The sequence below is a fragment of the Polypterus senegalus genome, chromosome 7 (assembly GCF_016835505.1).
Source record: "Polypterus senegalus isolate Bchr_013 chromosome 7, ASM1683550v1, whole genome shotgun sequence".
Classification (NCBI taxonomy): domain Eukaryota; kingdom Metazoa; phylum Chordata; class Cladistia; order Polypteriformes; family Polypteridae; genus Polypterus; species Polypterus senegalus.
In genome coordinates, this window is record NC_053160.1 from 45,133,184 (window position 1) to 45,150,364 (window position 17,181).

Genomic DNA, 17,181 nt, shown 5'->3' on the forward strand with positions numbered 1-17,181 from the left:
CTATTGCTGTGGAAACCATCGTGTTGGGAACTTGGAGGAGTATAAAAAAGCCAGTTATGCCCACCCAAACCCTGACCCCCTGGAAACAATAAGAGCAGCCAAACATGAATACAGAAACAACATTAAACTCCTGGTTAACATCAGCTCTTGAAGCATATGGCAAAGTCTGAATACTCTTAATAGGTTATGGAGTAAATACCAGTACACTGTGCCCCACTGCCTCACTTAAAATGAGAGCAAAACGCATTCAGGTCCTCTGTAAGACATACAACATGCACGGGACTTTTATCCTTGGCATACATTGTGCAATTGTTAGAAATCGTGGCCAAGCAACTATTCGCACTGCACGATGGAGTGTTATTTCCGATTGACGATGCAATTTAAGTACTCGCACTGTAAGTGTACGTGGCCCTGATAGACGGTTTTAACCATTCAGAAAAAATGTGATGGCCACAGGCTTCTCAAAATATCAATAAAGAAAAGACATGTGTACCTGAGTTTTGCTGTACTGTGCTTTGAAAGTACAAATAAAAGAAAAGGCATTTACTGGACATGCGGATATTTAAGGCATGAGCAATACAGTCTGTCTTTTTTATAGAGAGAATAAGAGGTACGTGGTCTATGTAAATTCCCATTGAGTGTGTGTGTTTCTTGCAGGTTCTTCCAGTAAATGTTTTTAGATTGCTTTTGTCATTGGGCACTTTGAAGTTTGAAAAAAAAAAAAAATGTGAAAATGAGTATGATAACAGTAATACCCAATGTCCAGCATACTGCAGTCAATGCATAATGAAATTTTATAGCGACGTCATGAAATTGGGTTCTATGACTGCTCACACTAAAAGACGGCAGACTGAAATTTCGGACATGATAGAAATTCTTCCAGTTGTATGATAACTCAGTTGTAAGACCAAGTTAGGCATCACAAGCCCTCCCACACTGCACATGAAACAATGGCAGATGAAGATGAAATTCGGACCAAAAATCAGTTGGGGGTTACTATAAATCAGCAGGTCAAAACCCCTGTAAGGCTGCTGGCCCTGATGGAATCCCTGACAGTGTTTTCAGAGAATGTGTCTAACAACTGGCAGGAGTGTTTATGGATATTTTTAATTGTTTTTTCTATTTGTTAGTTTTCCCTGCATACCTTAAAATGTCCACCATTTTCCCGGTACCTAGAGGTCCACTAACATTTTAAATGCTGGTGCCCTGTTGATTCAACCTCCATTGTATGTAAATGCTTTGAGAGATTGGTCTGAGATTATCTGCTCTATGTTGCCTGCCACATTAGACCTACTGTAATATTCCTATCCACTAGATGCAATTGCCCTCACATTACATGCCATCCTCTTCCACCTGGACAAAAGTGACACACTATAATTCCCTCTGAGCTTGACAGCAAGATTAGGGTTGTAGGTCTGAACGACACAGCTTGATCCTGAACTTAACTGTTACACTCATGACTGTACAGATAGGAACAGGTCTAACTTTAGTGTGAAATTTACCGATGAGACAACACTGGTGAATTTTGTTTCTGATTGTGATGAGACTGAATACAAAGAGGAAATTTAGCGCCTTGACACAATGGTAAATTACTGCATAATTTCAAATAAGTGGTACTGTACTGCCTGTTGAAAATGCAATTAAATTCTCACAACACTGTTGGAGGTGCTTGAGGTTGATTTGACTTTGGTGTAGAGTAAGTACTGTTTTACATTGCAAATTGTAAAATTCTAGTGTCCTATAGGTGGTAAATGCAAAAGCAGAGGATAATGCTTAGTGAAATGTGGAACACTGAACAAGGCCTAACTGGCTTTGTTAAGTGTTCAAATTGTAACAGCTTTTTAAAGTTGAAATTATAATTGGTGTGTTGCATTTAGCAAAAATACTAAATACCAGACAAAACATTCAATTGTCTTTAAAATAACAGCTGCAAAAATAGTGTGCCAGGAGCACAAGTCAAGATATGTGATATTTTAATTAAAGTATAAAGTACAGTTTAATTATACAAGGTCTGTTTATCTATACTAATAAAAGGCAAAGCCCTCACTGACTGACTCACTCATCACTAATTCTCAAACTTCCCGTGTAGGTAGAAGGCTGAAATTTGGCAGGCTCATTCCTTACAGCTTACTTACAAAAGTTGGGCAGGTTTCATTTTAGAAATTCTATGCGTAATGGTAATAACTGGAACCTATTTTTATCCGTATACTGTAATAGACTGCAGCTCGATGGCCGTGGGAGGCATAGTTGCGTCTTGCATCATCACGTCTCCCACGTAATCACGTGAACTGACTGTGAACGCAGTACGTAGAAAACAAGGAAGAGCTCCAAAGAGCGCTGAAGAAATAGTTATTATAATGAATATACAGAGTATCAGAATTAAATGAAGGTGAGGTTATCAGAAAGCCATGTTAAAGTAATGTGTTTTTAGCAGTTTTTTTAAAGTGCTCCACTGTATCAGCCTGGCGAATTCCTATTGGCAGGCTATTCCAGATTTTAGGTGCATAACAGCAGTAGGCTGTCTCACCACTTCTTTTAAGTTTTGCTCTTGGAATTCTAAGAAGACACTCATTTGAGGATCTAAGGTTACGATTTGGAATATAAGATGTCAGACATTCTGATATATAAGATGGAGCGAGATTATTTAAGGCTCTGTAAACCATAAGCAGTATTTTAAAGTCAATTCTGAGTGACACAGATAACCAGTGTAGGGACATCAAAACTGGAGAAATGTGTTGATTTTCTTTTCCTAGTTAGGATTCTAGCAGCTGCATTCTGCACTAGTTGCAAACGATTTATGTCTTTTTTGGGTAGTCCTGAGAGGAGTGTGTTACAGTAATCTAGACGACTGAAAACAAAAGCGTGTATTTGCTATGTTTCTTAAGTGAAAAAATGCTGTCCTAGTGGTCTGATTAATATGCGATTTAAAATTTAGGGTACAGTCAACAGTTACCCCTAAGTTCTTTACCTTCGTCTTGACTTTTTAATCCTAATGCATCACGTTTATTTCTGATAATCTCATTGTCTCCATTATTGCCAATCACTAAAATTTCTGTTTTCTCTTTATTTAGCTTGAGAAAATTACTATTCATCCAATTTGAAACACAAGTAAGACATTGTGTTAGTGAATTAACAGCGTCTGAGTCATGAGGTGCTATTGATAAATACAGCTGTGTGTCATCAGCATAGCTGTGGTAACTCACGTTGTGCCTTGAGATAATCTGACCTAATGGAAGCATGTAGATTGAGAAGAGCAGCGGACCCAGGATAGAGCCTTGTGGAACACCATATAGGATATCGTGTCTTTGAATTGTAATTACCACAACTAACAAAGAATTTTCTACCTGCCAGGTAGGATTCAAACAAATTTAAGACACTCCCAGAGAGGCCCACCCATTGACTAAGGTGATTTCTAAGAATGTTGTGATCAGTGGTGTCAAATGCGGTACTACGATCTAAGAGGGTGAGAACAGATAAATGGCCTCTGTCTGCATTTACCCACAAGTCATTTACTGCTTTAATGAATGCAGTTTCTGTGCTGTGATTTGTTCTAAAACCTGACTGAAATTTATTATGAATAGCATGTTTATTGAGATGGTTATTTAACTACATAATGACTGCCTTCTCTAAAATTTTAGTAGTGATTACTATACCAGACTAACAGTTGTACAGGATCAGTAAATGGATTTTGGGTGTACGGTTAGTCAGTGCTTAAAGCTGGCACATCTGCACTACCACATCTTGATTTTGCTGTTTGGAGTAGTGGGATTTTCTCTTGCATATTGCCTGTGTTTGCAGGAAGCCAGTACTCCACCATATGAAGTACTGGCACTAATCACAACATTTTGTTACTATAATGCCACACTTGTTAATTGGCTGATAATGTAGCAACAGTGTGTTCTCATGCCCTAACTCCATGCATCTTGGGGGCATTGAATATATGAGGGAGACCCGGCCTGCAAGTGTGAGATGTATCCATACATAACCATTTGGCTTACAAACAAGAAACACTTGTATACTGTCTTTTCTGCCCTGCCCCTTCTTAATATTAATTAATATTAATTTAATGTACAAGTACAAACTGCCACAGTATGTCTGGGTTGAACTGTAGTGGGAATGGATGAAGTTGGGTGTGACATTTAGGACAAACACAACGATTATAGAAGTAAAATTTTTATATACTTCGTTTAATAATTCTGTGTCCATTGTAACCAAAACATTGCCAACATGTACAGTGAATGTTTGAAGAGGGCACATTTAGTATGTTGAATATTTTATGTAAGAGCGATGGAATAGCACTTAAGGTGCCATACAAATGTCAATAAGCTGAGTAACTTATTGTAGAATATAACCAATAGCCGAAACAACTGGGTGGTTTTAAAGAATATCTATGTTTATATCTGACTATCTAGCTCTGGTAACAGTGGTAATGGTCAAAAAACAGACATGTGGTGTGAGGGTAAATTATCAGGAGCTTGTAACAAGCAGTTTCCCTCAATTAACTTAAGGCTACCTCAAAATATAAGGAAGCATTCATAACTACAACAGCACTTCCCTTCTGTTCCAGTCAAAAGGGGATTTTTAGATCATTGTTCAGATTTATCATTGCATCTGTTAATACTGATAAGACATAAGTATCAACATTATGTTTATCAGGCCCAGAAGAGTTAGGATTAAACCCAGTCACAGCAGTTAACAATACCTTAGCTTTGCAGTGTTTACATACCTGTATTCTAATTGATTAATAAAAAAAAGTTATACAGAAATTAGAAAGATTAGCAGGAAAATGTAGAGTTTAAATATGACAGAAAAATTTGAAAACCGACCACAGGAGATTAACACAACAGTTTGTGTTAAGACTATATGAACACTGTAACAAATCCACAACTGTTTATATGAAATGCATCTGTAGACCCAGAAGGAGAGTCCAAGAATAGAAAGCCTGAGCAGTCTTAAAAGCTTTGGCAAGAAGCATTCCTTCAGGAGACACTGCAATTATCCAAGAGTAGCAGTGTTCACATGTATATTGTGCAAGAGTGCTATTATATTATAAGCACTTCATGCATTGCAGAAGCTTTGTTTAATGCTTTCCTCATGAAGGGGGAAATTCAGCCTGAGGTAAAACAACATTCTGCAAGCAGTAGAAGTAAATGTTATGAATGAGAAAGCTGAGGGGATGCAGACTATCACTGGGTTTTGTTTCCAGTTGTTAATTTATACAAAATGTTTATTTTTATGGCGTAACACAGTTTTCAGTATGTTTAGCTTGTTTTGCAAATTGAAAAATAGGGGACATTTTAAAATGTTTTAGAAGTAAAAACAACCTATTAATGCTCTAATTGCTATGCTAGTATTAGCTTTACTATACACTCAATCTTAGTAATATTATATTTTAATAATATAAATATGTATATTTTTTTTATCTTAGTGATTGGTGTCCTTCTACTCCAGGTCATGCTTAAACATGGCTTTCTTATTAGACTATTGCAGTGCCCACTTGTTTGAAGCAGTCTTTTCTCTTACGTGTGCTGCAAGGTGTTGATTTGATTTGTTTAGAAATGATGATTTTGACACTTTCTTCTGTGTTCGAGAATTTTTGGCCATCAATTCTGATTCTGTTGATTGCTGTAAATTAACCTCCTTAGCATTGCATTTTATTCCAAAAAAATGTAAAAAGCTTTGCATTTTCTTTGGCATGAAAAATTACATTTTTATTAAATCCCAAAAGTGTGATGATGATACAAATAATAATAGTAATGATGAATAAAAATAATAATATGAAATAAAAAATAATAACAAAAATAATAACAGTAGTAATAATACTACTAATGATGCCAAAACAGTATATAATCTCAAAATGAGTCCGTTGTGTGGTAAATCCTAAAGAACGGAGAAAGACAAAAAGTAACAGTCAGGACAATAATAGTGTTTCTTTTTGGATTTTCTTTCCAGATTTATCAGTTATTTAGAACAGCACACTGCATGGGTACGAGTTGGATTCTGTTTTTTTTTTTCTTTCTTTTAGAGGTATACAATCCATAACATGGCTACCAATAAGGCACTCTGGATTGATCCGCGATGTGCTGTTTCGACTGCGTCTCTTTAGCGGTAGTGTGGACAGTGGATGTATAGCAATGATTTGTTCTAGAAACTGCCATGTCAAGTTTGCATGAGATACAGTTTCACCAGCTTCTTGTTTGTATAAGACAAATGCATTCCAAATGCACTGTTTCACCAGATGAAGAAATATCCTTTTGTAATATTACTTTTGTTGCCTCTGCATAACGGGCTAGAAAGTTGATTCTTGATGTGCATGATCTACGCTGCCTATAGTGCTATTGTAGTCGACGACAGCATGAGGCTTCGAAGCCTGCTTGTTGCCTTTTGCCTGTACAGTGACTGTAGCTGCATTATGTACAGTGCTAAGAATTTTAACATCTTTCTTTTCCTTCCATTTCAGTGCAAAAAATTTACATTTTTGCCAAGCTACTAGCACAGCTCACTGTAATTTAGTCTTCAGGCATGCCATGATGGTTGGGACGCACTGTTCCATATGCATCAGTCTTTCTTTGCAGCGCAATGTTAAATAACTGGCAAAGTATAAAATTTGTCCTTAGTTACACAGTAACCTTGATTCAGCAGAACATCTGTCAAAGTCAGCGCCAATGACATAGCAACGCCGTACTGATTGCTTTTCAAATCAAACATTGTCCCTTTCACCGTGTACAGAACTGAATTCCAAATGTGTCCCATTTTTAGATTCACAAAGCTCGTAAAACTTTATGCCAAATCTTGCTCTTATTGACGTGATGTACTTTATCCATGACATTTTGCCCTTATAAGCCATGCCACTTTCATCAATGCTGACATCACGGTCCGGAATGTAAGCACTGTGAAATTTTGCAACATTGTCCTGGTATATTTCCCAAATTTTCTTCAGTTTGGGTGCTGGATGGGTATTCTCATCCAAGTCTTCATTGTTGGTAAAGTGCAGATATTTCATAATTAGTGAAAACCTACACTCACACATAATTTCTCCAAAGAACAGTATTGCCAAAATGTTGTTGTTGGACCAGTTACCACTGCTGCTCAGGTTTCACTACAAGTCCTTGCAATATCAATAAGCATAAAAAGGCCCAGATATCATCAGCAGTTACTGGTTCCCATCTTTTTGAACAGGAAAACTGCTTAGGTGTACAGTTATTTGCCTGACACTGTTCAGCGTAAAGATTTGTCTCGACAGCAATTCTGTCGATTACGTTGTCATCCAGGAATAACTTCAGGTAAGTTAGTGGATCTTGGCTGACAACGTCTACTTTTATTCCTGGCTGCCCCACAAAATCAAAACGAGGTGACACTGGTTTATTTGGAGCAGGGTCAACAGACAGCCAGGCGCAAGGGTAACTTTTGGATTCATCAGAATCACTTTAGGGCTCTCGGTCTGTTTGTTTCACCACTTGACGAATGATCCACTTCGTCATCACTGTTGAAGAGAAACTCCTCAACATTCCTGCTTGCATCACTAGCAAGAGCATGCAACACCTGGGCTGCTAAAAAACATTTGTTATGATTATTACAGAGGGGGTTACTGATCACACTTAACAGGTGAAAGGAGAAGGCGTACCGATACCTTTGCCTATGTAATGCTTGAACATAACGCTTGCGCAAGACCCGCCTATAACGTTGCCTGAGTAATGCTCAGAAGTTAGATTTATGCTGACAGCACTTTTACAGCCCGAGTGATTCTCAGTTCTAATGCTTACGCAAGACGCACCTCTACAGTTGCCCAAGTGACACTCGGGACTAACACTTTTAGCACTGTTTTCGCAGCACAAGTGACACTTGGGTCTAACACTAAGGAGGCTACAAAGGATATAGTGTGATTCATATTAAACTTTTAATTGTGAAAGCAAAAAATACATAAACTTTTTCAGATCAACCACAACCACTCTAAGTCACCTTGTAGCCAGAAAAACAATAGGGGATATAGAGGATAATGTCCATCTTAAGACCACATCACTCAATGGATACTCTACCTTATGTTTATTATCATTAGACAGAAATGGCTTATTTTGTAATATATGGATGCTTAGATAAAAAAAATGATACTCTGGTATATGGCATTTGCCCAGATTCAAGTGTGTCAGTCAAGAAAAAAACTGTGGTCTTGAAGGATTTCCAAGCATAACCTTATTCTGTACTCTGCAGTACTGTTTTCAGTTTACCCTGTAACATTTACAGTTAAACCATATTACCATATAATTTATCTTAAGTGTCTCTAACTTAATTTTGTTTTTAATGTTTTGACATTTTATGTAGAGGAGTGGTTTGTCTTATGCATGTTTCATCTGTTGTTGAATTTAAAGATAGCAGGGATAGATGGCTGGCTAAATGTTTACATCACAAACTCCTACTATGTCTGTTTTTTTCATCTGCATGTTAGCATTTATGCACATTTTTAGATAGCAATATGTCCTCGGTAGTCATTCTTATTTTTAGCATGCATCATAGTACTAATTAAAAAAATAAACAACTTTGTTTCATGAAGTTCAAAAAAATCTGTTTTGTTACTCGATTTCAATTTTTAATTTGATATTAAGAACATAATTTTAATGCGTTAATGCAAAATGCTAGATTCTAGATGTTTTTCCTACAGTGTATTCCTATGCAGATATAGTTGACTGCTAGGCTTTCTTCAGTCCCAACCACAAGCCTTATTTTATCCTATTTTACTTTAATTTCAGTGCTACATTCTAAGCATATCAATGAAACTACCCTGGTACCTTCTTTTATTTTTTCCTATTTTTTTCCCCTTAGTGTGGAAATGTCTGACTCTTTTTCATGAACAGGTGTCACACAGATTAACTAAATGACATTTTTGATGAACACTGCTGTATATGGTGTCCTCTTAGTTCTTTGTGAGCCTTTATGATTTATTTTATTTTTATCCAAAGAAACTAAAATGTTGTTAGATATTTAACTAACAAAGTTTGAATTATACATGTATCCCAATGATATGTTATATCCTAGGTCCTAGTTTTAAACATTTTTAGATGCTTATAAAAATGGAAGATTAAATGAGGAACAGTTAAAAAAAGGTGAGATGTACAGTAGATATTAACAGTAATTCTCTGTTTTTATATCTCTGTATTTTTAGAAAAATACTCTAGGACATTACATCAGTTTATTTAATTTTAAAAATGCTAAATATTTCACTTTGTGCTGTACATTAACTCTAACATCATCTTTCTGTTTTCAGATCCCAAGGATCCCATTGCTATTGAAAGGTTAAATCTGATGAATATGGCAAAACTTAGTATTAAAGGATTAATAGAATCTGCTTTGAATTTGGGCCGAACACTGGATTCAGACTATGCTCCTCTTCAACAGTTCTTTGTTGTTATGGAGCATTGCCTTAAGCATGGGCTAAAAAGTAAGTTAATTTATTTTTTAAATATAAATTATTCACTCACGTACACAAATTTGATCTGTAATGAATGTGCAATTTACCTCTGCTTGTCTGCCTACCATATATTATTAAACAATTGTTAATGTGTAAAAGTCTATACCATTTCTTTGTGTGCATTATTGATGATGGAAGATATCATCATCATGGGCTCAGCTCTAGTTGCTACATGGACAGGTGCACTGCTATTTGGCTGCTACAGAACCTTTTCTTCATTTTTGTATGTGATCTTTGGTAGCTGGAACTCATTTTTGAATATACGAGGGGTGCCCAAAAATAACCAGAATTGAAAAAAAAATTGTTTTAAGAATTTTTACTTACTGAAACTTTAGTTTCCTTCAAATTACTCTCCATGTGAATGAATACACTTGTCCCAACTGTTTTCCCACTGGTAGAAACATTTTTGGAATTGCTGAAGAGGAATGTTGTCCGTTACCTGCAGTGATTTTTCTTTGACTTCCTCCACAGTACAAAAACACTTTCCTTTGAGTTCTTTTTTTCATATGCGGGAACAAGAAAAAGTTGCACGGAGCAAGATCCAGGCAAGTAGGGAAGGTGGCAAGAACTCCAAGACACACAGGTCAATTCAGAAAACTTTTCAATAGTCCGATGATCTTAATAAGTTGTATTGTGGATTGTTTTTCAAGATTTTTGTCATCCCTTATTGTGGAAGTTCAGCCAGATCTTGGTTGGTCTTCAAGTGACATTTCCCCTCATTTTGAAACACGAAAACCTCTTGTAGACCTGTGTTTTACTTAAAGCTTCTTCTTCAAAAGTACTTTCAAGCATCACTGCGGATTTAGCAGCTGTTTTTCCTAATAAAAAACTAAATTTAATGCAGACTCGCTGTTCTTTTTGATCATTCATCACAAAAATCGCAGAACACTTTTAATAAGCACTAAGAAAAACCGACCCGGAATGCCGTACAAACAATACAGAGCAACTAAGTCTATATTGTGCACCAGGTATACATTCCAGTTATTTTTGGGTGCTCCCTCGCATATTATATTCTCACCATGCTTTTGTGTTTAAATTTTATGGTTGTTGTTTTTCCAGTTTGATTGTGTGCCTGGATTATTCCTATTTTTGAATTTATGTGGATATCATTTCAGTTATTATTTGAAATTAAAAAAAAAAAAACATTATTTTTAAACCTCTGCATTTTTTTGTACCAAGACTTTTTCTTGGGTGCCCTTGGCTATGCCCATTTATGAACTACTAGCAGTGTTCTTGGTCCAGGACATAGTGGCCAAGGCATAGGCCTGTTCATGGTCTGGGTGTCTGATGAGGCTATGGGGGTTGACTTTCACACAGCCTTGAAAAACTTGTAGCAAACTATTCTACAACTCAGGATGACTAGGTGGGATATTGTGAAGGCTGTTCTTGACAAGAGTGTGGATGTGCATTCCTCAAAAGAAACATTGATCGATATAGTGGTTAGAGTTGGCTTCGTCTTTGTAGTTGTATTTATTGTGGTGATTAAAAGCTCCATTTTGTGAAGGCCACAAGAATATATGAGATTTCACCAGAAATTTTGAAATCACTGAATATTGTGTTGATATTTTGACTAAAAGAGAGAGAGAGAGTTCCTCTAGTATTCCCTGGGTTTCCACTTTAGTCTATCGTCAGTGGACATCATACTCTATACCTTCTTATCTAAGAGAGTGAGCCCAGAAACTTCTTTTCTGACATTTCTACCTGCAGTCTTATTCTTTCTATAACTTTTGAAGAGCTCTAAACAGAATGAATGTTGAGTTAAGAGCTTCACACTAAGATTTGTACTGTTATCCCACCATATGCTGTTATAACGACAGATTTCCACCCACCCACCACTGATACACTGGTTCTGACCATTACCTGTACACGAAAAAAGCTTGACACAATGGTTAACTCCTCCTTTTGAAGGACTGATTGGTTATTGGTTTTAAATTATTTAAAACCAATGCATTTGAGATCAAATCCCATATGAAAGTATAAACTGTTGTAAATTACAGATTTTTGAGTCTTCCAGAAGTTATGTTTGTTTCTATTCAATCCATCCATTTTCTAAACCTGCTTTTTTTCTATTATTAAGAAACAAAAATCTCACATAATGTGCGTATGAGTGTTTGATTTATTGATCTTTCTTTCGCCTTAGTTATAATTTACATTTAAGTATGTTAATCATTTTCTGGCTGCCATTGGCATCTTCCTAAGGCAGGGCTATTCAATTGGCGGCCCGCGGGCCACATGCGGCCCAGAATCAACCTCCAAGTGGCCCAGCCCGTGGTTCCGCCCATAGATAATAAATTAATATATATTATTCATAAATTGTTATTTAATATAATTTAATATAAATATATATATATATTATATTAATATAAATATATAGTATATTAATATAAATATAAAATGCATCTCATCCCCCGCACAAATCACGGATGTGATGACAGATTTCATTGCGATGTTGAAAAATAACTTTGCTGGTCGATTGGATGGACTTGATCTGCCCACAGAGTTGGCCGTTTTTGTCAGAGACCGTTCACTGTTGCAATAGAAGGGGACTTATCCGCCAGAGCTAAGAAACTGGTCCCTTCCATTGGAGGGAAATTCACACTCAAACTTGTTGACATGCAGTCGTCTGTAACCATGGCACAGGAGCTTTCCACTAACGGGCCTGCAATGTTTTGGACTGATGTCAACGCACATCAGTTCCCTAACATTAAGAAAGTAGCGATCGTCATGCTCAGTATGTTTGGATCAACATATACTGTACATGCGAGTCCAGTTTTTCACACATGAACTCCATAAAAAGCAACTCTCGTTGCTCCCTGACTGACCATACTCTCCAACAATGCCTTCGAATTGCATTGACAACTTACGAGCCTAAAGTCACTGCTCTCGTTCAAAACAAAAAATGTCACTTCTCCCACTAAGTCAGCAGGGTAACTGTAGCCTACAATACATCAATATAATGTGGGATGCGTAACAGAGGCATGCCTAATCACACATGGTGATTTAAAATATGTTCCCTCAGTGTTGTTATAGTTGTGAATACTGTGCACTTTGAGATGTTCCTGGGTCAAATGTGTGCAAGTTGTTTATTTTGTTTCAAAAGGAAACAATGTTATTTCTAATAGCCTACTACTGTGCACTATTTTGTTTTATGCACTTTGTGATCAGATAGGTCAGATATGTAGCCTAGGTCAGTTTTTTTTTCCTTTTGTAAGTGGAAAAAATAGGAGCTACCTCAGATTCTGTTAATTCAGCTCTTTTTGTATGCACCTTTTGCTCTGCAAACTGACCAAAGTTAAAAGAGAAACAACGAATAAACCTTATGTTTTTCAATAAATTTGTTTGTGTTGGTTTTAAAATTTGTAATTACGAGCTGCTTTGCCGCTAAAATGACTGGCCTAGCTAACCTTCTTGGGTTGACAATCTGGCCCAACTGAATTTGTAATTGAATAGCCCTGCCCTAAGGCATATCAAAACGGCGTATCTAACATTTACAAAGATGGGACATGAATTTTAGTGCAGGCTTCTATTCATCACTTAAATTATTCAACAAAAGGATTGCACTACAGATGTGCAATAATCTTAAGAACATAGTTCCCAAAAATTACAGAGGTTATGTATGAATGCTTGCATATCTGTAATGTGTACTAAGTAACAAATTAAAAAAAAAAAAAAACTCAAAACAATTTCTGCTTCCAAAATTTAATAATATAATGTGTTATCAGTTTTGTTAGGTCTAATAATAACAGTTTAAATGCTTGTACATTAATCAACAAATTAGAAAATGTACCGGTATGTATGGCATAACATTCAGATACATTTGGGGATTTTGGTGACTGTTTTGAAAATTGTAGTAATTCAGTAAATCATTTTCTAGCCCGCTTAGTCCTGTAGTGTGTCATGGGGAGCACTGGAGCCTATGCCAGCTAGCATAGGGCGCAATGCAGGAATTAATCCTGGAAAGTGTGTTGGTCTATAACAGGGCAGTTGCAGTAATTATTTACTTCATCAAAGATACAGGAATTACATTTCTGTTTATTATATAGTTTTATAACAGTGAGTTACTGTGTATTGAAAAATAACAGTGATAATACAGAATGGAATAACATTTATTAATAGAGTTCATAAAGTATAGCAGTTCACAAAATTGTTTATTTAAAACCTTAACCCAAAATGGTTTGTAATGGCTGAAATAGCTTTTTTATTTATTCCAACTCAATTAATGTGAAAATTGCATTAATTGATGCACTGTAATATTGTTAGTTGTTGGTTGTTGACTGTCTATAACTAATTGTAGTTCATATTTTTTAAACATTAAATTTTTGAATGTACCCAGTAGAGAGTTCAAATTTATAACAAAGTTTCCTGCATGCACAAGCAGAGTGTAGGACTAGTATACATGCTAATAAGTGCCATTTTAATAACTTGTTTTATAGATCTGTTTTACCCTTGGCGTGGCTCTCGAACAAAAATGGTACAAGTATACAAGTCAATACAATCCTTCCACTGAAAGCGAAGTTGTTTAGAGCAGACAGGCAGACCATGTTTTATGCAAATGCACCTAAGGAGTTTAAGGAGTAATTCTGAGAAAAACCTTTTTGATTTTTTTTTTGTTACTGTTGTGTTTGTACTGTTATATTTTAGGGTATAGTATTGAGTTCATATCCTGTTATTTTGCATATGTAGTATTATTTCTAATAGAGTAACATATAAAGAAATAAATCTGAGTGCTGTTCCAAGGAGATAATTACTTTTGATTTTAGTTTAAGGCAAGTAGCCAAACCTTGGTATTGTGTTTGGAAGAAATATCTATAATGACATACAAAATATGATTACATTTTCATATTTTCATGCTATTGAAATGTATGCTTCATATTTGTTTACTTGAAATTTTTTGTGCTTTGCTATACACATGTAAATAAACCATGTCTGTTTATTAATAGCTAAGAAGACGTTCCTTGGCCAGAATAAATCATTTTGGGGTCCTTTGGAGCTGGTGGAAAAACTAACCCCTGAAGCTGGTGAAATAACAGCGAGTGTTAAGGACTTGCCAGGATTAAAGTGAGCAACTAAAGTTTAATAAAGCTTAAATCTGTTTTTTTTGTGTTTGTTTTTTTTAATACAAACTGCAGTGTTTGTGTGTGTGTGTGTGTGTGTGTGTGTGTGTGTGTGTATGTGTATATATTTATTGTCAGGACAGACTAAAAACTGAACACCAGATCACTTGAAGAATCTTTAAAGATAGTTTCGTCAACATGTAATTTGTATTTGCAAAATAATACAAAAACATGATAGTGGAACCAAGATTATTTGTATGAATCACAGATCATACAATCTACAAGTGCATGGTTATACAGTTACTGAACATCATGGAAGAGAGAGAAAATCTATTAACAAAGGCTTATTTTATTTCTACAGTTTTTAGTTTTAATTTAACCTGGGGATACATGTGATTACTGATGCCACACATGATGACTTCAAAATCTTTAAAGTAGCTTCCTTCCAGCCAATATTCACACACTAAAGTGACTGTCATTTACAGAAACAAAATCTAGTGTGGGTATAAACACTTTAATTACAGAGACGTGAGGGAAAGCAGCAGTCATAAAGGCCACAAATTCTTAAGTAGGAGGATTTTACAATAGTGCTTTGTAGATGGGCACTTCCTACTGCACAACATATTGCACTTTGAAGCAAATGAGTCGCAGTAGCAAAGGACTAGTCACAGTTCCACTCTTGTCAGTGAAAAACAGGAACATGAGGTAAACACTGAACACATCTGTGACAAAACTAGATGGATGAAGATGTTAAAATGTTGCCTGGTCTACCTAATCTTGTTTTATGCTATTGCATACAGATGGTAGGGCCAAAATTTGGAGTAAGCAACATGACTTTAGGGATTCATCCAGTACTGTGTTGGTGGTATAGGCTTGTGATAACCGTGAAGTGTGGTCTGTTTTTAATCCAGTTCCAATGTCTCTTAATACCAGTTGAATACCACAGAATTCTTCATTACTGTTCCTGACTGTTTGCATTCCTTTGTCACCAATGTCTACCTTTTTTTTTTGTTCTTTCCTCTGGATAGGAGTAGTAGTAGTAGTAGTAGGGTAAAGTGCCAAAAAGGAAGCGTCATCTCAAGATTCCATATAAAAACCTTTAGGTCTCTTAGGTTTTTTGGTTCTAGTCGGCTAATGGTGATCATCCCAGTGTAGGGGCACCCATGTGGTAATTAATGAAGCTTATTGACATTACAAGTTAAACAGAATATTAATGTGGAAAAGATACTGCATTCTAATGAGATTCTAGTGTAAATTGGTACCTTATGATACAGTAGGCTGCCTATTAAAACAGGCTGTTAAAATTGTAATAGCTTGGTCCATCAGGGCTACAGTAATACAGTATGGAGGACTCAGCTCATATGTGGGAAACAGATAATTAGTCATTCTTTCTAAGAGTATTGGGGTCTAAGGTGTATAATACTGTGTACCCTTATTAGATGAAAAAAATCTTTATGTGAAGAGGAGTTTAGAAAGTGTGTTTAGTAGTCAAAATAAGTGATTGCCTCCTCTTCCAACCCCTTCCAGTAAGATCTTTGTGGGGGAAAAACATTTTGGGGCAATGTGGATTTTAGTCAATGATGTCAATTTTTATATTTTAGTATTTATTCCAGTAATGTTATAGTTAAATTGGTCACACAGGGCTAATTTTTAATATGCTCCAAAGATGACAGTAGGGGTACATTAAAGTAACTATTGTGCAAAAATATATATTAATTGTTATTTTTAATGTGTAATATTTACAGGACTCCTATTGGCAGAGGAAGAGCTTGGCTTCGTTTGGCACTAATGCAGAAGAAACTTTCAGATTACATGAAAACATTAATCAATAGGAAAGATCTTCTCAGGTTAGTAATTTTTTGCTTTGTTAAACTGCAGTATTTTATCAAATTTGGTCTTGACTTAACATAAAAAATTAAAAGGTTGATATTTGTGCAGTATGCTAATTTTTGGTTAATTATCTGCTGCTTTTATTTGTAATTCTTGTGATGTAATGCTGAAGGTGTAAAATAATGCTGCTGTAAATATCCCAAGTGAATTCTGTCGTACACAGGCACACAGTGTATTTATTGCATGACTACATTCAAACTGTTTTATATTTAATCCTAAAATAGCAATTGTGGGGCTGCAACAACTATTCAATGTAATCAGTAATATTAATTAATGATGAAAATATCTGCCAATTTTTTATTGATTAGTTGCCTTTTTAGATATTACATACATTACTTCATTGACTAAGGTAAACTTTAATCACATTTTGAGATATATTGAAGACGGAGAATACAGTATACTATAAATATGGTGTAGGCTAGAAAAGAAAAGAATTCAAAAGTAATTTAAATTTCTGGTAATTCGGAGTGGGCGGTAAATCAATCCATATCCCAGTATGATTAAAAATTTTGATGGTTTTAGTAGATACCAGTATAATGTATTTGTACATACTTTACAGTCTGAAATTAACTTTTTAGCAGATTACACATATATTACTAACTAAATACAGTATGTACACTGGTGCAAGTTGCACCGCATATCTGTCAAAATGCTTGTTAATTCTCTGCTACAGATTAGACAGAAGCCAAAACAAGCACATAACATGGCACAGCTTCTTCCTGTACCACCTTCCTGTAAGTAGAATTCACCTCACAGAACTGGGTAATGTATTTT

At 35.7% G+C, this 17,181-nt stretch overlaps 1 protein-coding gene across 11 annotated transcripts in view; it reads left to right on the forward strand.

The window, feature by feature from the left end:
* rufy3 (RUN and FYVE domain containing 3) overlaps window positions 1-17,181 on the forward strand; it is a 125,270-nt gene that overhangs the window by 56,252 nt on the left and 51,837 nt on the right. For all 11 annotated transcript variants that reach the window (XM_039758555.1, XM_039758556.1, XM_039758550.1 and 8 more), the window contains 3 exons: window positions 9,260-9,433; window positions 14,404-14,521; window positions 16,263-16,364. In XM_039758555.1, coding sequence (XP_039614489.1) covers window positions 9,260-9,433; window positions 14,404-14,521; window positions 16,263-16,364 — 394 coding nt within the window. The remainder of the gene's footprint in view (window positions 1-9,259; window positions 9,434-14,403; window positions 14,522-16,262; window positions 16,365-17,181) is intronic.